Here is a 24,739-nt window from a genome sequence, read left to right on the forward strand (position 1 = left end):
TGTGTGTGTGTGTGTGTGTGTGTGTGTGTGTGTGTGTGTGTGTGTGTGTGTGTGTGTGTGTGTGTGTGTGTGTGTGTGTGTGTGTGTGTGTGTGTGTGTGTGTGTGTGTGTGTGTGTGTGTGTGTGTGTGTGTGTGTGTGTGTGTGTGTGTGTGTGTGTGTGTGTGTGTGTGTGTGTGTGTGTGTGTGTGCGCACAACCTACCTGAGGCAAAGAGGCTGCTCTCTGGCTGCAGTGCATCGTCAGCGAAAATGTGATCAAGGTGTTCGAGAAACCGATCCGGAGGAACAAGCAACTATTTCTGCTACACCGCCTGACACCACTGTCAAATCCTGTTACTGCTGTCTCTGTGTCATCGGATATTTCTTTTCAGAAGCAAAGAAGACGCGCGGAAGATGTTCAGAGAAATAACACTATATACACTGCCTCCCTCCTCATTTTAGCATCTGTCTCTTACGTTCCGCACCCGGCTCTGTACTCTGTGCCTCTACCTAGCTCCATGCCCTCCTCGCCCTCCTCCCCGCTGACTCTGCTATAATTAACCATGGAAAGGAGCCCAGCCGGTCAAGGCTCCTATCTGTGGTGGGGACTGGAGGCTTCCTCTCTGCCAGTTTTGCACAGTTAGATCACTAATCCAAGAGCACCAAGCTCAAAAGAGCAGAACGGGCAACTCCAGCACACTTCCTCCATCTGTTCTAAAGGATCTTCTCCAACCCAGCCAATCAACCAGCCCCTAACTGGGCCTCCTGGCAGAGACACTGAGGTTACATCAGGGCTGTAATTAGGACCACAGCACTCGAGTCTAAACCCAATCCAGAACCAGGACCACTCAGGCCAAGAAGCAGGGCTCCAGAGCCTTTGAATGCTTTAGGTGCAACCAATTAAAAAAGTTGTTGACACGATTTCAAACAAGGTTGCAATCACCAAGCTTCAGTTCCGCTATAAGTCCAACCAGGTACAGCATCGTAAAGAATTGTATTGTGAGTTTTCAACATTAGTTAGAAGTACACTTCAGCCTCTTTTGGCCAAAACAACTATTACAACAACAAGCATGATCCTGATAGAAAACAATATAGTTTAGACTTGGATTCAAAGGGATCATTAGAAGAACAAATAATTGGTTTCTGTAATACTTCCCTCACAGAAATATGGATTTGTCAATAAGCAGCTTTGTGTCCTTCAAAACATTATTGTTCTGAATACAGTTTAAATGTACTAAACATTGCAAATTCCACCACTTTAAACACATTATAAAGCTAGGAGATTAATCAAATAAAAGCTTGAAAAGTCTGTTCCTTTGATATCAAAGAATAGAGTTTGTGTTTTCAGATGTATTCAAACGTGATATTTTAAAATCATGTTATCAAGTAGATTCGTAGTGATTCAACAACATGTGGCAATTATAAATGCATAGTCGCAAAAATGTAGCAAATTAAAAGTACTAGAAAGGAAAGATAAAGTGGTAAGTGGAGGATTCACAGTCTATCCACAGGCAGATACTTTGTGCCCACTCTTTGGCTCACAGCCCTCAGTTGCATAAGCAATATTCAGTCAGAACAAATGACATGCATGGATCAAGCTCTTCACCTTGACTGGCTCAATTATCTGCTTACACTCATTTCCTGTGAGCTCTTAAAAGGAATTGCGCTCTGTTGTTTATTTACCCAGCGTGTCCTCAGCCTTGCGTGGCTGCCAGATGCATAGTGACATGTGTGACAATTGTGATCTAAAAATACACAACATCTGCTAAACAAGAAGGCTAATGACAAATATAAAGCAGACACAGCTGTGCAATATTACTGTAGATTATAGATGATAGGAAACATGGATTAACAGCAAAGTGTGATCATATTACAGCCAGTAAGTAAACATACTCCATTACAAGGTTCATTCCTGCATTCAAATTCCTACCCAATTTAATATTAAAACTACTCATTATGCTTATATCTTATTAATGCTCGGGACTGAGCTAGGTTTACATGCCTTATACAGGCGTTGGTTAGGTAGTGTCTAAGTCAGTTACTTTAAAGAGGGGTTTAGGGCGTTGAGTTCAAGCACACATTTCAGGTCACTTTCACTGTTGGCTGGGTTTATTTTTGGACTCTATCAGTTATGGGTTTTCAATAGAATGTGTTTACATGCTTGCCTGTGTTCACCCTCTGCCTGAAGGCTCTGTTTCAGCGCCTGACTCTTTAACCCCCGATCTGGAACAGCCAGGTCCGCTCTGATTGGTCATTGTGTCCATGTCCTTCCCATCCATCATCCTATATATTATAGTTGTGAAATCTCAACTTGTAATTGTGTCACCTTGTAAGTCTGTTATCCTGGCTCTATTTCACCACTGGACTTTTAAAAACTCTTTTCAGGCTTGCTCATTCTTTGGGACCTGACCTGCTTTTATTCTTGCCTTGCCCTTTATATGTCCCAATTATTTTGTTAATCTATTGATTTTCTGAGTGTATCACAACCTAGTCTTTAACAAGTATTGAATTGAGTTATCACTCTTATTACTGAGCAAATCAATGTCATGTGCGTCATTCCATATGAAGAGAATGAGAGATGTACTCACCACATCTGTACTTCCTTGGGAACTTGGTTCCTGCAAGTCAAAGGACATGGAGATATAAGTCAAAATGACAAAACAAGGGCATGTAAATAAATTACTGCCATGCAAGACCCTCATGTAGTAAATAAAATATGTCATGAGCAGTGAGGCATTCACAACAGTCTTTCCTGCTGTGAATCAACTCTCATGGTTGACCTTGGGAACCTGTTAGAATGCCAATATCATAGTTTTTCTAACCGTGTTTTGTATTGACATGTCCCTCAACTTAAAACCTCACATACCCATACACATCCCAGTGAAACCATGACAACGCATCCGCTTGCTGCGTAGGCACAGGGACAGGGAAAGCAGCAATGAGTTACAGAGGCAATCACACTGCATTGAGACTGCAGGGGAAACAGAAGAGCCCCCCCATCAAACACATCAGCCCCCGTCAGTCCTCATATCACGGTTTCAAATAGAACCAACAGGCAGAGTACTGATTTGCCTCTAGAGCAAACGCTGCTTAAAACATTGTGATCAAAAAGAGATATATTTCATCTCTCTTTGGTATTTTCCTCCACCACAGCACAGCCTCACCTGAATGCTAATGAGGTGAGGCTGACCACGGATAGGCTCTGCCTTCCAGTGGCTCTATATGTGAGGCATGCTGGAACTGCATGCACAGATTCAACCTCTTTGTTCCCTGCTTTACTCCACCAACATGTGGGGGGTGCTTGAGTAGCAACTAGGTGGATGGATGGTTACAGGAGAAATAAGGAATACATGTGAAATAACTACTTTTATGAATTTGAGTTTTGCTCTCATAATGCGTGCAAATAGCCAAATAGGTTACGAATAAATCGTAGTAATCCAGTGAAGCCCTAAAATGAAATATGGAACATTTTACATGCAACTGATGAGGAAAAGATCTCCCTTTTTTTCATCCATCTCTTAGTGTAACATCAAAGACCTGCAGAACATAAAGCAACAGCTTGATAGCAGGTTCTTTAACAGAATAGAAACTGGATCCATGGTATATTGATATATTAAAGGAGCCTTTCCATGCAGGCATTAGGGTACACATGCATAACTGTAGCTGCGTTATAGTATCAACCTGTAATGCCTTTTCTGTGAAGGTCTAGGGTTTGTAGTGATATATTTGCCCAATATGAATTGTACACGGTGAAAATATCAATTCTGTCAATTTGTCAAATGTGTAATGCGCAGCATCCATGTTTGTCACGATATCCAGGCGACACCACTCAAAATACGGGTCATTTTTAACACAGAAGTATTGAATCATACATTAAAGAGTAGCATGATCCTAACAGTGTCTGATTTATTCTAAAGAGAAAGAACACAGCAGTCCATTCAGCTTTGTTGTATATTCAAATATGTAAATGAACATAAACAATAACGTGTCTTACCGTGGGTAAGAGCGGCTCCATTTGAGCTCCTTGGTCCGTGATGTCCATATTTTCCTCTCCTTTGCTTCACAAGAGGCAGGTCGTGATGCTCAGTCGAAACACTGCTTGAATTCGTCTTTTGGTGTTTTCCCCCCTCACATTCACCGGCCGGGTTTTCTCAAATGGAGGTGGCAGCATTCCCGTCCTGCCCTACATAATTTACGCATGAAGGAGGGAGGCAGTGCTATTACACGCGTTCAAGCCAGGACGCGGAGATGAGGCGCACAAGTGAGAAGCTGTGCGAATACCTTTATTCAGGGACTCATCTATGAGGACTATTCCTCCTTAAATGTGGGGATATATCCACACAAACATGCATATGTTGATATCTAGTCTTCACATTCCATGATATCTTGTAACAGAGTCAAGAGGGGCACCTATCACTCAATCTCATTATAATCTAAACATTTCTATGGGATATATTTTTATCATGAATACTATTTCGAAGGCAATAACAATCATGATGCAATGCCTTCTTCATGTAGGCAGTGCGCTTTGTTGCCCATGTGGATTTTGTCTCAGCCTGCGCAACACAGGCCCTTTGTTAGAACAGCACGAGGCATAATTATGATCTGAACCCGCTTCTGATAGGCTATACATACATATTATATGATAGTGTATCATATATCATTCAAACAACAGAAGCACCGGCAGCAGTAATGCATTAGCCATCCCGTTATTATGTATAGCTGCAGCACACAATGATGCACGGGCAGCAGCTTCAACATCACATAAGAGATGCTGCTGCAGGCAGCTTTATACAGTAGCGCTCCCCGGTGGTGGAACACACGAAGCGTCAATAACAATCAATAAGCACTGCTGCATTGCTAATTGCATTGGTTGATTTGCTCACAATGCAATTGTATCATGTCAATTTTGTTTGACAGTGCTATCACATACATTTTAGTATTATAAAATACTGTGATGTAAGATGTTTTTGTAATAAAGTTACCTTTTCAAGGCAGGAAAAGTGGATTTTAGTACGATTACAGGTAAGTCAATGGCAGTGATTCAAAAGATGTGGCACATGTCCCTGACAGGCTTTCAAGGGGTCCGTTAGAAATATGTTTTTAACAAGTAGTTCTTAATTAATTCATGCATTCCTTATTAATTAGCCTAATATGATTTGGTCAGGACCTCAGGACCAAATGATGAGTAACCAACTGGAGTTTTCTCAGGGGGGATGCTGAGGTACACTGCCATGACAAAGCGTGTTATTAATGGATCTCTTTAAATAACTGACACGAAACTTTTTGGGTCCATCCATCTGGCATCAGCACCAGGGAGAGAGGCGTCAGGATGTTGTTGTCGATCCGGATCCGGATCCGCCCAGCCAGGCGTCACAGCACCGACAAGATGGCCGAGAGTACGGGACGAAAGTGAGGGAGGAAACAAAAACACAGGCAAGCTACCCTTGCCGCAGATGCCAGACCTGTAGATCTACAAGTTAGTGCAGAGATTAAAGCAGGCACATTGCTTCATTCAAGCCTCCGTCCTGTGGGTGTCAGCTGCGGTATGCGGACACATCGCGCTCCGAGCCTGCTCGCGGACGGAACGTTTGTCAGTTTGTCTGCGTTCGCTAGCTAGCTAGCGGGCTAACCATGTTAGCTAGCTGACAACACCGTTAGCGAGAGAAAACGCTTTTAGAAAGTGTCAGTTACCTTATTTGGAAATATATAGTAGTTTCTACTTGTTCGTTTCCGAAAAATTCAAATTTCTTATAGTGGCATTACCTTCCCTGGGTGGGAAACTAAATTAACGCATACCCAGCAGGTTAGCAAACTAACATTGCGGATTTCTGGATTGCAGCTTTAGCATTAGCAAACGTCTGTTAGCTTGCTCAGCTGTTTTGGATGATTTGGGTTATTACGACACAGGAAAGGTACCCCAGAGTGTGTGGAGGGACATTTTTCTTTATATATTTAAGTACCTGAGCTGCTCTGAGTCGGCCTGTTTGACAAGGTGTCCTGGAGGAGTGCTAACGTGAACGGTACCAGAGCCAGGACTGTAAACACAAGTGAACCGAGGAGGAGCTCTCTGCCCTGCGGACGAGGCAGCATCACTATGGCCCACTCTCCTGTCCAGGGGAACCTGCCGGGGATGCAGGTAAGATGTTTGAGTTAACTCCGCATTAAGAAGTTAAGGTCACTGGCAGAACAAAATGTACACCGACTCCCTGCTGTGTGTTTGAGCAATGCACACCCATTAAACTGTGCGACTGTGCCCATCTCAGGTACACCTCGTAAATGTCACTCTCTCGAGGTCGGAACGTTTCGAGATAATGTTGCAATTTTGAATAAAACAGTCAACTTCCGCACATACTTTTCAATTATTGTTTTTTTTTCTTTAGAGTAGATGTTTTGGTTACCATGACCTTTTTCAGGACATATCAACCCTATCAAACAGTGGCACACTGCTTATATACGCGTAATGATTACATGCTAGTCCACAGCTGTGATGGAGGCGTGTCAGTGATCACACAAAACAACCACCCACTGAAAGCTCCTTGAACTAAACGTACGTGCATAGGTTGATACCATATACAGTCCTTTTTAAAGCTAATGGTATTAAAATGTTACATTTATCTTTAAACACACAGTGAACAAGGCCTTTCCCTCACATATGATTTAACAATGTAAAAACAAAACATATATACACCAGAACATATTTTCTAGGTGGAAAAATCGTGCGTTTATATATACATTCATAGTATTTAATTAAACAAGTAAAGATAAAAGTAGACCCAAGTCAATTATGATGCACCAAGCTGTTATTTATTAATGATGCAATAGGAATGAAATACAGGAAATTCATGACAGCCTTGTAATTCATGCTAAAATGTATAAAATAACAACCTGAACATAGGTCCATCATATAAACTAAAATGAGTCTGGGACGTTTGCTTTGCAGAACGATTATGTACATCTCTGCAATGTCGTCATTGTTATTGTTTATTTTTTTTTGCCTCAGAACGATACGCATTAAACGCTTAATTCCCATATTTCAGCCTTGACTTGAAAACGACAGATCCCCCTGGGTCTTTGTACAAAGAAACTATTATGCACCCATGAGCCCTGTTCTTGCCTCTGCTGCTATCTTTAGGATGTTGCCCATAGGGGATAATTGTGTTGGGTAGATAACTAGAGGAGATAACTGTTCCTAATGCCTCATGCACCAGATTATATTCCCTGTGCAGGCGTGTTAGCAGATTTCTCTGCTTTTGGAAGGAAATGCATGCCGACTCAGAATCTGGGGGAGGATGCATCCGAGGCAGACACACTGCTGGGTTTTTGGCACAAATGAAGTCTGTTTAGAACATTGCTTTTCAGCCAGTCAGGGGAAGCTTTTTATGGATTGTTTTTAAGATGCAGAAAAAGGCAATCGGTATATTTTCAGGGTTTGAATCCACGAGCGTCAGTTGTACATATGGCAGTAAAAATCAAATTGTGACTTAAAGCTCTCATTCCATTTAAAAGCCATTTTATAGGGCTGCAAAATTAATCAGAATTGTATACTTATCACAATATGGACTTGCAATACTCGATGGCAGGAAGCACACCTTTTAAGTTTATTTATATATATATATATATATATATGTGTTAAACAATACATTTTGAATGAAGTATTGTGGACCTGCAGAGCTATCCCAGCCTACAAATCACATTCTACAGACTTAAACTATATAAGATTGGTACACATTGTCTTAAAAAGTCAGACATATATCATATATAATAGGTGAGAAGAATGATGCAAAAATGAGAAATTCCTCATCTGTCGTAGTTGCAATATTGTGCAGCCCTATCCTGTTCCCTAACAAGCATATTATTGTTTTAATAAAATATGATTCATCACGTTATCTTTACCACAATTTCCATTAGCGGAATCACCGTTTAGTTTATTGAATACATCTCTTTCATAACGCCAGCATGATCTTCATTAGTGACATAAGGATTCCTCTGTAAGGCAGCCGTTTCATTTTTAGCTATCTCAAAAGAGCACATTGACCCTTTCTCTGCTCAGAAGAGGCCGTACAAAAGGAAGTTGTTTTTGTCAGCGCCTGCTCCTGCGCTTCCCAAATAACTGCCTCTGGAGAGTTTAGTAATCCGAGTTCACTTCCTGCTGTGTTCAAGTAGGCTTTTTTTTTAGTCCACGCTCCCCAGGAAAGTTGGAATTTGGATTTGGCACTGCACACATGTTTAGCTTTGACCCTGACTAATAAACACTTCAAAGGTCCGTCTAAGCCTTTTTTGGGTCTGACCACTCTAATACACTTATAATTCATATAACAGGATTTGATTTGTGTCCGTGTGACCTCAAGAGGAGTTATAATTCTGTCTCAATGTGCCTGCAGTCATTTTGGCTGTAACAGTAATATGATGTCACCATCTTCAGCACAGTCTTATGAGCAAAATAGGGCCACATGCTTACATTTTCAAAACAAATGTATTATATCAGAACCTATATAATCATGTTTAGTTAAATAAACCAGTACATTAGTATACTCCGTGTTATTCAGATGTTAGTTTGTTACTGATCGGAGAAATAAACCTTAACCAGGTCAATATGTATAAGGTTATGGTTTCCAATTGGTACACTTTTCCTTTTATTCTCCTGTATTTCTTCCTGTGTACACAAACATAAGGTGTTACAATGAGTGAATTAATGTATCCTTGGAAGACCCTGCTCCCGTTTCCTTTATTAGTATTGCTTCCTTTAAACCGTTCTTTTCAAACATTCCTTTCTTTTGTATCTTTATCCGCCTTTCCTTTCCTCGACCAGAACTCCAAAGCTGACCCGGAGGAGCTGTTCACGAAGCTGGAGCGCATTGGCAAGGGTTCCTTTGGCGAGGTGTTCAAAGGCATCGACAATCGCACGCAGAAAGTGGTGGCCATCAAGAACATTGACCTGGAGGAGGCGGAGGACGAGATCGAAGACATCCAGCAGGAGATCACGGTGCTGAGTCAGTGCGACAGCCCCTTCGTCACCAAGTACTACGGCTCATACCTGAAGGTGATGCTTGTTACAGTATGCGTTACGATTCCTGCATCTGTTTCCAAGTCAAACCGGCAAGTGAGCAGATGCCATGAGACACATTTCTCTCCCTCTCCCTTTTCCCTGACTCATCCTAAATTAAAAAAGGATTAGCCTCGTACGACTTCAAACACCCACCCGCTCTTATAGCCGCTTTAATGACTTGTTTAGAAATGCACCTGGCTCTTAACACTTCACAATAAGTAACCGCCTTCATAAGCTGTGAATATGTCTCCACAAATGGCAGCTCACTCTTTGTATTTCTCTGTCTCCTCTCCAGGACACAAAGTTATGGATCATTATGGAGTATTTAGGCGGTGGCTCGGCGTTAGATTTGGTAAGTGCTTCCTGTTTCCATGCGATTGATCAGCCAGTCATCTAACTTGATTATTTAATGATTCTCTTTACTCATTATTAACACTTGGCGTTGTCGATGCGATGTAGCACTTCTGCTCGGTTTCTCTGAAGCTTGAAAGGCCTATTACATTCATAAAAGTAATCATTTCCTCTGACGTTAGCAGAAGCACAAAATGCGGTGCCTTTACTATAAAACTTTGTGCAAAATGCTTTTCCTCTTTCCTGGATTATTGTGTGATTTGTTTATTTTTGGGGGGGGATGTCAGATGCTGAACGTTTAACATAAAACATGACTGCAGACATCTGAAAACCTATATAAAGTTCTTCAAATGTGAATTAAAAAAGGACGGCAACTGCCAGCATGTAGGGTTAACACTCATCCACCCTGAGGCTCACCTAATGGTGTCTGTGCGTGTCTCCTCTAAAGATGGAGCCCGGCGCTCTGGACGAGACGCAGATCGCCACCATCCTCAGAGAGATCCTCAAGGGCCTGGAGTACCTTCACTCTGAGAAGAAGATCCACAGGGATATCAAAGGTAAAGTGCTGCTATTTCAGCCCACTAAAGGAGCACACACGGATATCACGTAGCACGTTAATGGTATCGACGTCCCTTTCATTATACAGTTTGTTTTTCCCCGGGGAGTTGAGATAAACTCTGCGGCGGCGGGCTAAAAGGCTTTTGACATTAGTGCCCTCCTCAGTAAATAAATGGTGTTGACAGGAGATGTGTTTCCTCTGAATTGCATCACCAATCTTCCCTCTTCTCCCCCCCCCCCACACACACAAACAGCCGCGAACGTGCTGCTGTCCGAGCAGGGGGAGGTGAAGCTGGCAGATTTCGGAGTGGCGGGGCAGCTCACCGACACGCAGATCAAGCGCAACACCTTCGTGGGCACGCCCTTCTGGATGGCCCCCGAGGTCATCAAACAGTCGGCCTACGACTCCAAGGTAAGGTCAAAAGCGATGAGTCATGTTGACACCCCGTCCACAAACGGTCCCTCCTGACGATGGGCTGTACCAAATGTTTTTAATTCAAGCTTCTTGTTTCTGTCGTCAACATAATTAAAAAGCAATATCGACCATATAATAATGTATTTTACATACGTTTTAAACGTGTCTCTCCATGCATTGCAGGCTGACATCTGGTCTCTGGGCATCACAGCCATCGAGCTAGCCAAAGGTGAGCCCCCCCACTCAGAGCTGCACCCCATGAAGGTTCTATTCCTCATCCCAAAGAACAACCCCCCCACGCTGGAGGGCAACTACAGCAAACCGCTCAAGGAGTTTGTGGAGGCCTGTCTGAACAAAGAGCCCAGTTTTGTAAGTTCTGTTCTTTCTGTTTTATGTCTTCGTAGAGGTTGCACCATCTCACCCGCTTCTCTCTTTTTCCTCAGAGGCCGACTGCCAAAGAGCTGCTGAAGCATAAGCTGATCGTCCGCCACGCCAAGAAGACGTCCTACCTGACGGAGCTGGTGGACAAGTACAAGAGGTGGAAGGCAGAGCAGTTAAGGACCACAGAGTCCAGTTCTGATTCTGACTCGTAAGTCTGACACCAAATCTAAAAAGTGAACCATCCTCCCTGCTGCTCTCCTCCCATGTGTGTTTGGGCTGTAAGCACTTTACATGCATGCCTTCATCCCTCATCTCCATTTAAATCCTCTTTAATACCTGTCCAATCAGGGAGCAGGATGGCCAGGCGTCGGGCGGGAACGACTTCGGCAGCGACGACTGGATCTTCACCATCCGAGAGAAGGACCCCAAGAAGCTGCAGAATGGGGGGGGGCAGTCGGGGGCGACAGAGCAGGTGAGACGCCTCTAAAAATAGCACCATAACCAATCAGATTATCTTAACACCACAGCAACGCTCTCACAAGAACCAATGAGAGCATGGTGTGATGTTATTTAGCTGATTCAAACCCCCTAAGGTGAAGTTGCACTACTTTAATTTCCTCCCCCCACGTTCTCGCCTCTCTCTTTTCACAGTCAAACGACATTCCAAAGAGGCCTTATTCACAGAGCCTGGCCACAGTCATCTCTCCTGCATTAGCCGAGGTAAGGAGGATAACCAATAGACTGTCAAATTAGCCTCCGTCACACTCCTGACTAAATGTAACAATTGTGTGCCATCACTTCTTGTGCGTGAACGTGGCTCCGATCAGAATTATACAGATTGTTCCCTGCCCTTATCAACCTAACCTCACCTCTGCCTCCTCACCTCTCCTCTCCTCCCCCAGCTGAAGGCGAGGCAGGAGCAGGTGAACGGGAACCCCATGGTGCTGGACGAGCTGAGGGAGGCCATCATGCAGGCGGAGGAGTCCTTCCCCGGCATCGCTGATTCTCTGGTGGATCACATGGTCCACAGGCTCCAGAGGTAATGTTCAGCTCCCTGTTTTGTCCTACAGAGCCCCTAAGGGTAGATGGGACGGAAATGTGTTCTTACTGCCTAATCCTGACTTTGGTGGTGCGTTGGCTGAATTAGATTTGCGAGAGCCGCTTACTGAAGGTCGGTCTTTAGAGCTGTCATGGGAGGATGAATGGAAAATGCAAATGTTTTTGGGTGGAATCTAAGAGTTTTTTGCAAATGTTTCTTGGTATATCCCACCCATTACCCCTTCAAGGGCTCATTGGAATCCTGATCATGTAATCCAGATAATTTTTTAGTTTTCAAAGTAGATGAATAGATAAATAATCAACCGTTCTTGTTTTCTTTTCCTTGCAGTTTCTCAACAAGCAGGACATCCTCGTCCTCCCCTTAGTAACTGGCTGGCTGCCCTAACCCTGCTCTCCCAGGCCCCCACCCCCCCCTCCACCAACTCCACAGCCGGGTCAGAAGGTTAAAAGTCAGAGGTCAGGTCATTCAATACCAGCTGATTACATTTGACCTCTGTGAGCGGGGCCTGTAAACATTACTGCACTCCAAAGCGGAGGAGAACTCTGGAGAGACACTTACGGGAGGAGAAGCTCGGGGGGGCAGCAGAACCCGTGGAATCAGCTGTGATGGGACAAAGACAGAGTAACCACCAGAAACACAGCCAACCGGGACTCTGTATATGGAAGACTTCTGAGTCTACGCGGAATTTGCTTCGACGAGGAGCCGAAAATCTCCCCAAAAATCCAAGACAAGACTTCAATCCCCCTCCTAATGCAGGCGTCATATCCCCAGAACCTCTGAAAGCATGCTTGATGAACCTGCAGGGATACTATAAGTGTGCGAGCTGCGTGTGTGCGTGCCTAAATGCATATGTGTGAGCGTGTTTGTGTATGTAAGACTCCCTGTTATAAGGCAAATTGCAGCATTCTTAATGAAACCTCAGGTAAAGTGCTTTAAGTGGACTTTTGGAGGAAAGGGGGAGTGGGGGTAGGGGGGAGTCGCCATGCTGTACATGCGGGAAATGAATCACTGTGTGCAAAATGGTCACGCGCATTATGTTTAAAAAAAGTAGATATTTAAAGATTTCAATCGTTACTCCAACAGAAGGAACAGAAAATGCCTTGCCTTTTTGAGATGCACACGTCTACGTTCCGGCATTTCATCACAGATTTTCCGTTCAGTATTAATCAGCGTTCTCTTTCTAAGAGGTCCAATCTTACATTTCAATCACCCGCTGAATCATCAAACTAACTACGATACTAAGCTTTTTTTTGTTATTATGTCTAGGTCTAAGTCGGTTTGTTTAAGACAAGAATGGAGTCAGATCTCTGTCAACAGTATTAAGGGGACTCAAGGGGAACCATCATTGGCAGTTGAATGCTGATCAACTGAAGTATTATTGGTCCTTGACTTGTCATTTTCTTAAAGTGGAAGAACGGCCGAGGAGCATCGCAGGCACATCATGACATCCGCTCATTGCCAAACTAAAGCGTAAAACAGCCAAAAGCGCCATCCTTATTTCGTTTTTTATATCTGTTCTCACTTCCACACCATGCTAGAAGTGCCATGTCCTTTGTAGTATGATTTGCACCTTTGTTTTATTTTTGTCAGATCCGTTTTTTGCACTTTGAAAGTGTGTCGAGTATTTAAAGAAGCCTGCAAAGAGGAGGAAAAAAGAAAAAAAGTTGCTAATAGCCATGTTTACGTTCCAGAATTTACTACTGTGCTAATGCAGCAATAATGTTGAGGAGTTGCATCAAGGCGCACTTGTCAACACAGGGATTGAAAGAAATTATCTGATATTTTTATAACTGCAGATTCAAGTATGGAAATATGGAATGCTTTACGGATATGGGCAAAAAAATATCTATACCTTACAGAAAAACATATGCTACGGAAATAACTACATGTGTACATTTGGTCTCCTTTATCATAGCTGACAGTTTATAGTACTGTGTATAATCTTTGCTTGTGTCATTTGAGAATTCCCAAGTTAAATGTGAGCTCCTTGTAAGCTTTCAAAGTGACATGAGAAATAAAGATCTAATGCTAACTGAAAAAGTCTAATTTTCTTAAAATGTTTGCATCAAAAAAATATTTAACACATTGCTCGCATCTTTATTGAAGATCTTGGTGAAACCTGAATGAGATCCAATTTGGAATATAACTGTTTGATTTGAGCCTTTATTAGAACATCATAGATATATAAAACAGTGACGATATTTATATGGAAATAAATACAAATGTTGGAATGGTTTATTTGTTTGTCCTACATTAAAAAAGCCTGTGAACAATAATTACATAAAAATGTTGCAACACAGTGCAAAATAAATCATTGTAAAAAGTCATTTACAACAACGAAGAAGCCAAAATTACCAACCAATAAGAATAAAGGGGTTTTAATTGAATGAGGAACCTAAAGAACATTTTGAGCCAAATAAAATGAGATTTAGCTCTGCCGATAACCTTCACTAACACGGTGTACCAAGAGCTTAATATCGAAGCTCTTTGTCTGTGTTCTTCGTTCACCTTATCTATTCATTATTACCACTACATGTCCAAGCAGCAGAGAAGCATGGCTTTATATCTTGGTCTGGAGGGTCTCCTCATCCTTCTCAGAGCGGGAGTGAGAGCTCTTCCTGCTCATATCCACACTCTTCTTCTCCTCCTCCTCAGGCTCCTTATGGGCAAACTCCGCTTCTATCTTGGCCGGGTCAATGTAGGTGTAGAAATAGGCCATGAAGGCAAAGATGAAGCACACTAACACCAGCAGGGAGGCGAAGAGGATGTACTCGGCCCACTAGTGACAGAAACACACACAGTTCATTTGGGGATCAACTTAGGATATAATGCCTTTTTAATAGACGTCCTTTAGCAGATGCAACATTAAAGGGATGAACACACGAATAAATTCATACTTTAATTAAATAACTATTTCTGAAATGGTTGTCTCGCAAAATGTGTACTTTTACTTGCAATACTTAAGTACATTATTATGCCTTTACTCTTGCATTAGTGAATGTAGGTCTTCTCTGTTCTACCTTTACTTGTCTGTGTCAAGATGTCCTCTCAAAACCATCTACAGCCAGTTTGAAACGGTCACTGAGGACAGAGTGTGTCTCCTAATGGTTTATATCAAATCCACCCACCTGATCTTCGAGCGTTGCAGCCTCTGCGATAATGAGCACAACGATGTTACCTACGGCAACAGTCAGCAGCCAACCAGCCTGCAGCACAGACTTCATGTTGCTGGGTGCCTGCAGAGCAAAGGGACATTAAAAAATGACTATTATAGCAAAGACATCAAGACGTGGTAATTTTTCATCCAATTCTGGTTTTAATATTTGTCAGATATGTGAGGATAGCCCCCTCTACCTGTGAGTAGGAGAACTCCAGGCCGGTGACGGAGAACACCACCTCTCCTACAGTCATGAGGAAGTACTGAGGGATCTGCCAGGCCATGTGGATGATGTTAGGCTTGATGTCCACCACTGGAATGAGGATCTGTTCACACTGCGAGGCACCAAGATGTGTTAAATAGCTCAAAAACGTTACATTCAAGCTTTTTTTACGACTAAAAATGTATTTACCATAGATTCAAAGTTGAAAGTGGGAGGGATCACTATGGTGTAGGAGCTGCCGAAGCCCAGCTCCTGTTTGTAGTCACACACTGATCCCAATGCATTCTTGATCTGGTACTGTGCACTGACATAACAAGAGAAACAGCAGTCAGTGGTGCAAAGACGTTTCTCTTGTGCGAGGGTGTGTGGCGTTTATAATGAAGTCAGGCTTACACTCCCTGTGGTATCAAAACATATGTTGACATGTCGTTGGTGGGGATGTTCCCAAAGCTCTGGTCACGCCATGTCATATTCAAAGTCATGTTGAATCCATTGAAGAATCTGGGGAAGGAGAATTCAGCATACAATTAGTGAGACAGTCTTAGAGTCTTCTACAGATTTATCCTACTAGTACTTTAATAGTTTAAAAGCTACCTGATAGCATTCGCGCCCTGCTCCGGCTTTGAGGTGGTGTCTGAGAACTGGAGAAAGAAAGATACTATTTTTTAGGTAATATTTGACATAATGGATAACACACATTGATTTACAGTCTATCAAATGCTATCAGAACACACCCATAGCTATAGCAGTCCAAATGCATCTCATTTCAGCTGGACTTGAACCGCTTTAATCTGGCAGCGGTGCTTACTGTTATAGGCGTGGGTCGAGTCCCTTCCTGGACGATGACAGAGGTGCTGCGATTGCCCTCCTCGATAGCTATTGGGAAGCTGGCATTTGGCCCAAGAAGTAGTGCAAATGGTGATCCAAAGGTCAAGTAATCCTCATTGGCCTGTAGGAAAAAGATAAGTCAATATCACTATGTCCTCTTGCCTTCTTGTGTGGTGACTCATTTGCTTTCAGTCCATTTCGATCGGGAGTGTGAGGTGGAATACCGTGAAAGGCTTCAAAGTAAAATTGTTGTTTCCAGCTTTGACGTCCAGCGGTGTGCTCATCATGTTGATGTACTTCACTTGGCTTTCAGTGCTTGAAGGGAATTTAGGCATGGTTTGCTAGAAGAGAAATGGAAATGTGTGTGAATCGAGCGATGTAATGTAATTCATGTTTGAATTGTCTTGTGCGTTACACTCACATCAATCTGTAACTGAACCAGGGCAGCAGCAACGAACGCAAGAGCAGCAAATAACATCCCAACAGTCATCCTCTTCAACGGGCTGCAGACACACACACACGTTTGAGTTGATGTCTTATTTCTAACATGCTTGTGGGGTAAGCTAGAGTTTAAAAGTAGTGTTTCCCTCACACAGGAACAAAACAGAGAAATAAACTCACGAGAAGTTTAGATTGCACTTGGCAATCAGTGGGTAGATGAGACTGTCCATGATTGGAACCATGATCAGGATCAAGATAGGGTTGACAGTCTGGGGGGAGGAAGGCAAATCGATCTTTTAACCTCTCCTATACTGTAGGTCAACATCATCAACATGTAAAGTGTAGTCAGCACCAGTGTCTTACCTGCATCTGATCGGGCTGGATTGTGAGGAATCCCTGTTTAAGGACAAATACGGAAACAGACATAAAATCAGTTAGAAAAAACATTGTCTGTGCTTTGGCTCAAAATGTTTGACATGGAACATTTTTACAAATAAAACGTACAAAGTTTCCGTCCATGATGGTGGCCTGGAGGGTCCATCTGGAGCCCTGTGGAGGAGACACAGCTCTTATTTACGTTTGCGCTGATAAGGGATTACTTGGGTTAAAAACATATTTTAAAAAGGTGGTACTTTGCTGGAAAAAGTTTGAGAAACACAACATACAGTACTGGTCAGGAATACAATTGTTACCTGCTGGTCAAAGAGAGCCCAGAACATGGGAAGAGGAATGTAGAGGAACAGCACCTTCAGCACCATCTTCACCTGGGCAATCAGGAGTTTCTGCAGCCGAACACAGAGAAGGATTATCATTTTAAGTTGTATTGATTTGACTGTTTGTTTTAGTGTGTACGTATGCATGCATGCTGCACTTACGTCGTATTTCTCATCAGACCAGTCCATCCAGTGTTCTCTATTGGGGTATTGAGAAGAACGATGCCTAAAGCGGTTCTTGATAGCAAACTACGGAGAGCAGTGAAGGACAATTCAGTGGGATTCTTACTCTCAATGGGAGACCATTTTGTTACAGAAAGTTTTAAGTTCTATTTAAAACCGTTTATTTCGAAGATGAAAACTTTGTGGAAGCCACTCACCCCGATGCATGTGCAGACCTTCACCATGATGTTGCCTTGAGGAGGGGTCTTAATGTACATGCGACTTCCAAGAATGAACACAACTGCAGACACACCAGATATACATGTTAACCTCTAAAAACAACAACAAACATGATCAAAAGCAAAGGACATGACTCTAAGAATGTCATTACCTTACCTTATCTTATATGCACAACAAGTATTCATGATGCCACTAAAACGCACTTTATAGAGGGTAATAAAGGGCTTATGAAATGGATCAATCTAGTTTATTAAAGATTAATTAATAATCCATGAATGGTTACTAATAAAAGTAGAATTGATCTGCTTGGTACAGTCAATAAAGACATAAAAACATATATATATATTTTACCCAGAGCTACCACCATGAGAGCAGCAGGGACTCCAAAGGCCAGAGGGTAGCACGACTGCTTGGTGTTAATACCACACTCCTGAGCTGGAAACACACACACACATTTATTTGACTATGAAGCATATGACTCATTGGTGTGTTGTATGCTTTGTCATCACCACTAATGTACCTCTGAGGATGGGGGTGATGATAGTAGACAGCAGACTGCCAGCGTTGATGGACAGGTAGAAGATGGAGAAGAACGTGCTCCTCTGCTTCTCCTGTTGGCAAGACAAAATCAATCATTATTTTTACAAAATAATATTGGATACGTTTTATATAATGCCCCATGACCCTGGCCTTGAACAGTGTGATAAAGTCACTGAGACAGATGTGCCTGTACCTATTATTAGTTAATAAACAACTAGCTAGATACTAGAAGGGCTGACGAGGTGCCACTGATAGCTGAGTGACTTGGCTCTTTAAGTAAGTGTGTGTGTGTGTGTGTGTGTGTGTGTGTGTGTGTGTGTGTGTGTGTGTGTGTGTGTTCGGAGGGAGAGATAATACTTGGGTCCTGCATGCATGAACGTACATAATTGGATATTGTAGCATAAAATAATTTGTCTCCGGGCAGACGTCCTGCTGTGTGTACTGTGTTACATTGCACAAATTATTTTGTTCAGTTTCACTCTCCTAAATTCCCTATATTAGGAAGTTTGGGTTAGAATGTCTTAACAATATTTCTAAATGATTATCTTCTAATATGTAAACCTTGTTAACACATACAAACATTTAAATAATATTGATTGCATCTTGAATGCACTTCAAATTGTAGAGGTGTCTCTGGTATTTCATCTCCCCTGCCATTGGTATGTGCGAGAATGACTTGTGTGCTTGAGCAACATCTAACCTGATGGTCTAGAAACTGGTCTCCACCGAAGGCAGCCACGCAGGGTTTGATGCCTCCCGTCCCCAGGGCGATGAGTATCAGACCCACCATGGAAAGAGCTCTGAGGACACACACACACACACACACACACATCAGCACACATCTGTACCTGGGGATCTATTGTACTTCTCTCGCACACTTCTCTGAGTTCCACTCACACGTGTAAGGTCATGTTGTCGGGGGTTCCATCCATGTTTGCATCTGTGAGGTCATGGATAGCACTTATTGCCATGACAACCTGTCCCAGCGTGTATACGATGGACAGGTAAACAATCGTCCTGTGCAAAGGGAGGAGGGAGAAGGAGCAAAGATTGAAACAGGTGCACAAGTGCAGATAGAGATAAGATAGACGAGGGTCAAAAATCCAAGGATGAACTTTAACAGCTGAGTCTGTGAGATGTACTTTACCGAACACACCGTGTCCTCCAAATGAGACTAAAGCTCATTTGTCTCTGAATGCTTACAGTATTTAAGATGCATGTTTTATTTGGATGCATACTCACTTGAACTTGCCGAGCCATGAATCAGCCACGATGGCTCCCAGGATGGGTGTCAGGTAGCACAGAGCCACAAAGGTGTGGTAGATGGTGGTGGAAAAGTCATCATCCCACTTCAGGAAGTACTTGAAGTACAGCACAAGCACAGCTGCAGACGAGGAGGGGAACACATGGGGAGCAAAGGGAAATGAGGTTGATAGGGATGCAAAAGAAGGTGAAAGACTGGTCAGGAATTTAACTTAAGTTTTAATAAGTGAAACAGTGTAAAAAGCGAAGCAAGTAAAAGTCCTGCAGTCAAAAATTCTAATCACGTAAAGAAAAATAAGTATTTCAAACAAAATGTAGTTTAGTTTTAAGTGCATTTGATGTAATCCACTCACCTCGCATGCCATAGTAGGAGAAACGCTCGCAGAATTCATTGACCACAATGAAGAAGATGCTTATTGGGTAACCACAAATAACAGCCTGTTGGAGGGGAAGGAAACACTTAAGGATAGTGACTAAAAAGTTGTTTGTCTGCAGGTTCTGTACAGTAGGTTTATCACTTATATTCTCATTACTTGCGTTGCATTTAACAAGACCTGAGCCGAGGTCTTTTTTAATCAACCATTTTAAAAACTGGAATCAGATTTGTTGTATTACTTAATTGTGATTGATTGATTATGATGACAAAATAAAATTCGTACATGTTTCTTCCTCTTAATAATTAAGTCCTGTTGTATGAGAGCAGGAAACAATTAATATGTGGATTTTCATTCAATATTACAGACGATAACATTTGGACTTACAGTGTTCTGCTTGGGCTTCTTCGTCTCGTCGTTATCTGAAGAAATCACAGAAGTCACATTAGCCGCGTTCACACTGCGGTACTTTTCCCACAAAGGTTCATGCGAACTTAGTTCATGCGAACTCTTTAGTTCGCATGAACTAAATACAGATCGCGTTCACACCAGAAAAAGTCCCTGGGGGTGGATTAGGCAAATGAAGCCGCTGACGTCACTTCTTCTGCTTTGGGTTTACTGGCAGGCCGCAAACCACTTCACGGCGTATACTGCCGCCCAAAGTCCCCGGCCGGAAGTCCCCGGAGTTGGGGAAGGCTTCAGTAGAAGCTGCTGGGAGTCCCACCAGCTTCTACTGAAGCCTTCCGAGTAAATCGCCAGAACGCCGACACCTCCTCATCTACACCGCTCCCATGTTTTATTTTGTGTTGCCATAAATTAGTCTCTCTGCGTTTCTGCGCTGGGCTAATGCTAATAAAATGGCGGCTTCACAAAACTTTTTGGGAGTTTTACGGGGCGTGGTTTGCAATTCGCCCAGCCAATCAGGAATATAGCTATTTTCTCAAAAAAGAGCCGCTCGAAAGTCCCTGCTCTCTAGCAGGGACTTTCGAGGGGGTAAAAAGGTTTGCGTAAACTACTTTGGTGCGTTCACACCTAATAGTCCGCTCTCTGGTGCGCACCAGACCACAGTTTGTTACATTGTTTCATTTTTCAGAAGGTTCGGTTTGCGTTCACACGGGCAAAACTCAAACGGACTATAAACTTTAAACACAAGTCATGTGTTCGGAAATGCTGTTCAACCATTGGTCAGACATTAAGGGGGTACAAACGCAAATCCCGGCAATTTCTAGCGGAGCCTCCGCCATGGAGCATCGGCACTTTCGGCAGGTTATTCTCATGCTGCTGTTAGTCTGGAGATCAACAGACATGATTATATAATCAGACAACGTCCGTTAAAAAACATTATTACATGGCTTTGTTGACTGTATACAGTTTGGCTGAAACTAACTGACAAGACAAGAGCGACAAGAAAACAGCGGTGCAGTAACGGGCAGAAACCCTCCTTTTTACGCAGCGGTCCAGACATAGACATCAGACGGCGAGATTCAGTTGCCAGTTACTTTGGCATTAGGGCAGGGATATCTAGATACTTCCCAAGGTTTGACATAATGAATTGTGCTACTTTTAAAGCAAGCAACGATTTTTTCAAATCTGTAATCATGAAGCAACTCAAAAACGCTATCGAAGCAGTTCCTGCCGGACTATTTTTCTTAGCGGATGCATGTAAATGTAAATACATACAACTATTTTTTAAATCAATAAAATCATTTTCTAAATCCACAAAAGCATTTCAATTAATATTGGGAGTCATGTCGTTACTTTGTTGAGAATGTGGCCATGTAATAAGCGGGATAATGTGCAGCAGCGCGGTCATTATGGGGAAAAGAACACCTTCATGCCGATCTAGATCCCTCCGCTTCGCGTCGGGCTCCTGATCAGCCTGTTGGTGTTCTTTTCATGCTTATCCATGAGAGACGTTCTGCAGTCTGCAGAGGAGGGAGTTTCACCGACGACAGGTGTTCTTACTTGTATGTAGCTGACGGAGAATTTTTACTTTACACGTCACTGTTCAACACTTCATTCTGCTTTACTCTTTAACTAAACAACCGCGGATGTCTTGAAAGACTCTTTCGCTAAAGATTTTTGAAGATATCCGCGTTCTTGTGACACGTAAATACTGCGCTTCCTATGTTTTGGTGCGGACTGCGTTCACACCAGCAATGAACCGCTCCAGAGTTCGCAAGCAAGCGCTCCGAGACCACCTATTTTAGCGGACCAGAGTCCGGTTGTTTAGTTCACTTCAGAGGTCTCGGACTGCGTTCACACCGACCCAAATGAACCGCACCAAGCGGCTAAACGCACCAGGGTTCGATTCAACCGGACTATACAAGGCAGGTGTGAACGCACCCTTAGTACCGGCTCTTTTTGGTGTGAACGCGATCATGAACTAAATTCGCATGAACCTTTGTGGGAAAAGTACCGCAGTGTGAACGCGGCTATAGAGTTAACCTTTTCCTTGAAGTGAAATATGCAGATTCATATTCTTAATTTTGTCCAACAAACTAAACATATCTCTGGTTTGTTGTATATTTTTATCAAATTGTTGACTTGCTAGTATGCATGTAGAAAATCCAAGAATAACAAGTGCCAGGCATGATATAAACAGATAGTAATCCTCTAAAAAATGCAGGAAAAGTAATCTCAAAATGTGGAAGTGTTTCTTTCTTGCATCCCAGTCAGCCATCCAGACTGGGACTCACCTTCCATGGCTGCTGTGTGCGTTGACTCCGGGTCCCTTCTCCGACTGAATGCTTCAGCAAAAAGACAGAGAGACTTGTGACCCCGGTCCATATCCACGACACACAGCTTCTAATGTCACCGCCCATCAAGCCTCCTGCAACGCCCACTGATGCTGGACTGTGGATCAAACACATGGCATCTAGCACCTACCAACGTCCATCATTCCCAACTACCAGCATTTTCTCTTCATCATAATCACACCTATGTTTGTGGGTGTGTCAGTCAATTATTACTTTATTACTTTATTACTTTAAGCAATAGTCATAATGTATTTCTTATTGCTTTAAAAACTGAAAATGTGATGATAATCTTTGTGACTGGGGTGTAATGGTAATGATTGCTATCTCCTGGGCCCAAGAGTTCAACACTTTTAATCTCAATCAGATCCGATCAGATTTTGAAATCCCATGTTTTGTGATCCTGGATCAGACAAATCGGACAGATTTTGTCCCTGGAGTTCAAAGCAATTCAGGATAGAATCACCCTGATCCAGATTACGACTTTTCAAAATGACTAGTCCTGAATATCAGTGCTTTAATCCTACCGAGCGCCATCTAGTGGACATGAAAAATAATACAAGGAAGACAAGACAGACATTGCAGAGACTTCGAGAGAGAGTCTGCACTTACTTTTGAAAGGTGATGACAGATGATGGACTTTTTTTTTTGTTGAAGATATTTTTTCTTTAATCTAAATAACATTTGTGATTGACAATCTTTGCTGTGATACTTTTATGAGCATACAAAATTATGTCATCAACATTTGGTTGAAAACAAAATAGGCCACCACAAACGTGACCAAAAAATGAAAAATTAAATTGATTTGCCATGAAGGCTAAAAATGGTGTATTATTTCAGTTAACACACTTTGCCATCTTATTTATATTGAAACATATTTTTAAATAAATTGTACAGTACATTTTGCTCTGGTAATCCACCCCTCTGGTGGGATCAGGATAATCCAGTTTTTTGGGATCAAACTGATCCCAATCCTGGGTTGTCGGTTTGAACTACCCGTTTTGAAGATTTGATCCAGATTAAATGTTGGATTGGATTTCCTGATCTGATCGGATATCAAAGTGATCCTAATCCTGTTTTTTGGTTTTGAACTCCCCAAAATCCAAATCTGATCCGACCAGATAGGGATTTAAAGTGTTGAACTCTTGGGCCCTGGTGTGAAAATCAAGCCAATTAAAGACATTAAGCCTGCATTCCTCCTAATGGCCAGAAGGGAGGCAACTCCACAAAATAGTCGGAATGTATAGAAGTCCATTTTTTCTATATAGCATGATGTTCACTTTGTCAATTATGATCCAATTTTGAGTAAAATAAATGTAGGATGGGATATGCTTCAGGGCGTGGCTACCTTGTGATTGACAGGTTGCGACAGTGGAGTTGAGTTGGTTGTACTCTACGAGGAAGATGTTTTTCTTTTTGGAGCTTCTTTAGCATTTTCTCTTCCCACTTGTCCAATCATATGACGCCAAAAATGCGACATGGGTGGAGTCACAGTGCCTTTGCCCTCTTTAAATATACAGACCATGGTTATGCAAGGCACAAGCAGTAACTGCACAAACAAACTACATGTATAACAAAGTTTACAATGTGCAAATCTTACATTATTGTCTATTTCATAAATTGCAGACACAAACACATAATAAAACACTAGCGGGACTCACGGCAGACACATGATGTTTTGCAGCCTCTGGAACAATGACACGGTGGGGGTGTTTGTGACAGTGGAGAGCAGTGGATTTCACAGGAGTCAGCATCCATATCTCACTCCTGTTGCTCTTCAATGAATGCACACAGCTCAGTTGGATCACTAAATACAGCTCCAGAACTCGACATATGCCGACTCAACAACACACACTTGTATTAGTATGAAATTAGTAACAATAATTCAGATAATAGCTTTAGGATTTTAGCCTTTGCAGACCATTGTCATGCACAGGAACCTAAATAGTAACACATTACAGGAAAGGGAAAACCCCAAAAGTACAATTGGGCCCTTTTAATCTTTTGAGAGTATAAATGAAAGATAGGGGAAGATATCCACAAACTTTAACTGTCATTTTTAATTCAACTTACCTAAGGTATCATACAGCCATGCATCATGAGTCCCTTATCTTCTGTGTTTTACTAAAGTAATTCCTCTCTGCGTGTCTACACTCTCCAGCTACACTTCCTGACAGTTGTGAGTCTGTAGCTTCTGCTTGAGATAAGGGCAGCTTGTGGTCGTGTCTGAAACAACAAAGAACGGCTCA

At 42.5% G+C, this 24,739-nt stretch overlaps 3 protein-coding genes across 8 annotated transcripts in view; 1 reads left to right on the forward strand and 2 right to left on the reverse strand.

The window, feature by feature from the left end:
* The window catches only part of LOC117458458 (sodium-driven chloride bicarbonate exchanger-like), a 34,225-nt gene extending 29,902 nt beyond the window's left edge, over positions 1-4,323 (reverse strand). Inside the window, exons 1-2 of one of the 4 annotated variants that reach the window (XM_034098979.2) lie at positions 3,974-4,323; positions 2,568-2,597 (exon numbers count right to left, since the gene is read on the reverse strand). In XM_034098979.2, coding sequence (XP_033954870.1) covers positions 2,568-2,597; positions 3,974-4,021 — 78 coding nt within the window. In that variant the 5' untranslated portion in view covers positions 4,022-4,323. Of the gene's footprint in view, positions 1-202; positions 476-2,567; positions 2,598-3,973 lie in introns of those variants that run through there. The other 3 variants (XM_034098945.2, XM_034098972.2, XM_034098963.2) reach the window with 3 other exon arrangements.
* A 976-nt stretch (positions 4,324-5,299) lies between these two features.
* stk24b (serine/threonine kinase 24b (STE20 homolog, yeast)) lies at positions 5,300-13,833 on the forward strand. 2 transcript variants are annotated; one of them, XM_034099003.2, is made up of 11 exons: positions 5,302-6,118; positions 8,792-9,022; positions 9,324-9,380; positions 9,828-9,936; positions 10,192-10,349; positions 10,536-10,721; positions 10,796-10,941; positions 11,082-11,205; positions 11,385-11,453; positions 11,636-11,772; positions 12,121-13,833. In XM_034099003.2, the coding sequence occupies exons 1-11, from the start codon at positions 6,077-6,079 to the stop codon at positions 12,155-12,157; spliced, it is 1,296 nt and encodes a 431-aa protein (XP_033954894.1). In that variant the 5' UTR covers positions 5,302-6,076; the 3' UTR covers positions 12,158-13,833. The 2 variants fall into 2 exon arrangements, with proteins under 2 accessions (XP_033954903.1, XP_033954894.1); XM_034099012.2 differs by lacking the exon at positions 12,121-13,833 and having other exon boundaries at positions 5,300-6,118; positions 11,636-11,776.
* Positions 13,834-13,930: 97 nt separating this feature from the next.
* slc15a1b (solute carrier family 15 member 1b) lies at positions 13,931-24,273 on the reverse strand. 2 transcript variants are annotated; one of them, XM_034098990.2, is made up of 25 exons: positions 24,152-24,265; positions 23,839-23,996; positions 22,434-22,590; positions 20,122-20,156; positions 19,714-19,798; positions 19,340-19,481; positions 18,995-19,114; positions 18,798-18,897; positions 18,078-18,168; positions 17,909-17,992; positions 17,536-17,618; positions 17,318-17,404; positions 17,135-17,224; positions 16,947-16,991; positions 16,806-16,838; positions 16,623-16,711; positions 16,423-16,504; positions 16,226-16,342; positions 15,982-16,122; positions 15,768-15,814; positions 15,567-15,674; positions 15,363-15,477; positions 15,148-15,285; positions 14,922-15,029; positions 13,931-14,572 (listed from the first exon to the last, which is right to left on the reverse strand). In XM_034098990.2, the coding sequence occupies exons 3-25, from the start codon at positions 22,522-22,524 to the stop codon at positions 14,354-14,356; spliced, it is 2,250 nt and encodes a 749-aa protein (XP_033954881.1). In that variant the 5' UTR covers positions 22,525-22,590; positions 23,839-23,996; positions 24,152-24,265; the 3' UTR covers positions 13,931-14,353. The 2 variants fall into 2 exon arrangements, with proteins under 2 accessions (XP_033954881.1, XP_071061383.1); XM_071205282.1 differs by having other exon boundaries at positions 17,135-17,404; positions 24,152-24,273.
* Between the last annotated feature and the right edge of the window lie 466 nt (positions 24,274-24,739).

This window comes from Pseudochaenichthys georgianus, chromosome 2, assembly GCF_902827115.2.
Source record: "Pseudochaenichthys georgianus chromosome 2, fPseGeo1.2, whole genome shotgun sequence".
Taxonomy (NCBI): Eukaryota; Metazoa; Chordata; class Actinopteri; order Perciformes; family Channichthyidae; genus Pseudochaenichthys; species Pseudochaenichthys georgianus.

Coding starts and splice junctions, on each gene's coding strand:
- stk24b (XM_034099003.2), top strand. CDS start 6,077: ATGGCCCACTCTCCTGTCCAGGGGAACCTGCCGGGGATGCAG. Junction 11,206..11,384: donor AGTCGGGGGCGACAGAGCAG/GTGAGACGCCTC, acceptor CTCTTTTCACAG/TCAAACGACATTCCAAAGAG. Junction 11,454..11,635: donor TCTCTCCTGCATTAGCCGAG/GTAAGGAGGATA, acceptor CTCCTCCCCCAG/CTGAAGGCGAGGCAGGAGCA.
- slc15a1b (XM_071205282.1), bottom strand. CDS start 22,524: ATGGACCGGGGTCACAAGTCTCTCTGTCTTTTTGCTGAAGCATTCAGT. Junction 19,482..19,713: donor CTCCTACTATGGCATGCGAG/GTGAGTGGATTA, acceptor CCTCGTCTGCAG/CTGTGCTTGTGCTGTACTTC. Junction 17,619..17,908: donor TCTCATGGTGGTAGCTCTGG/GTAAAATATATA, acceptor GTGTGTCTGCAG/TTGTGTTCATTCTTGGAAGT.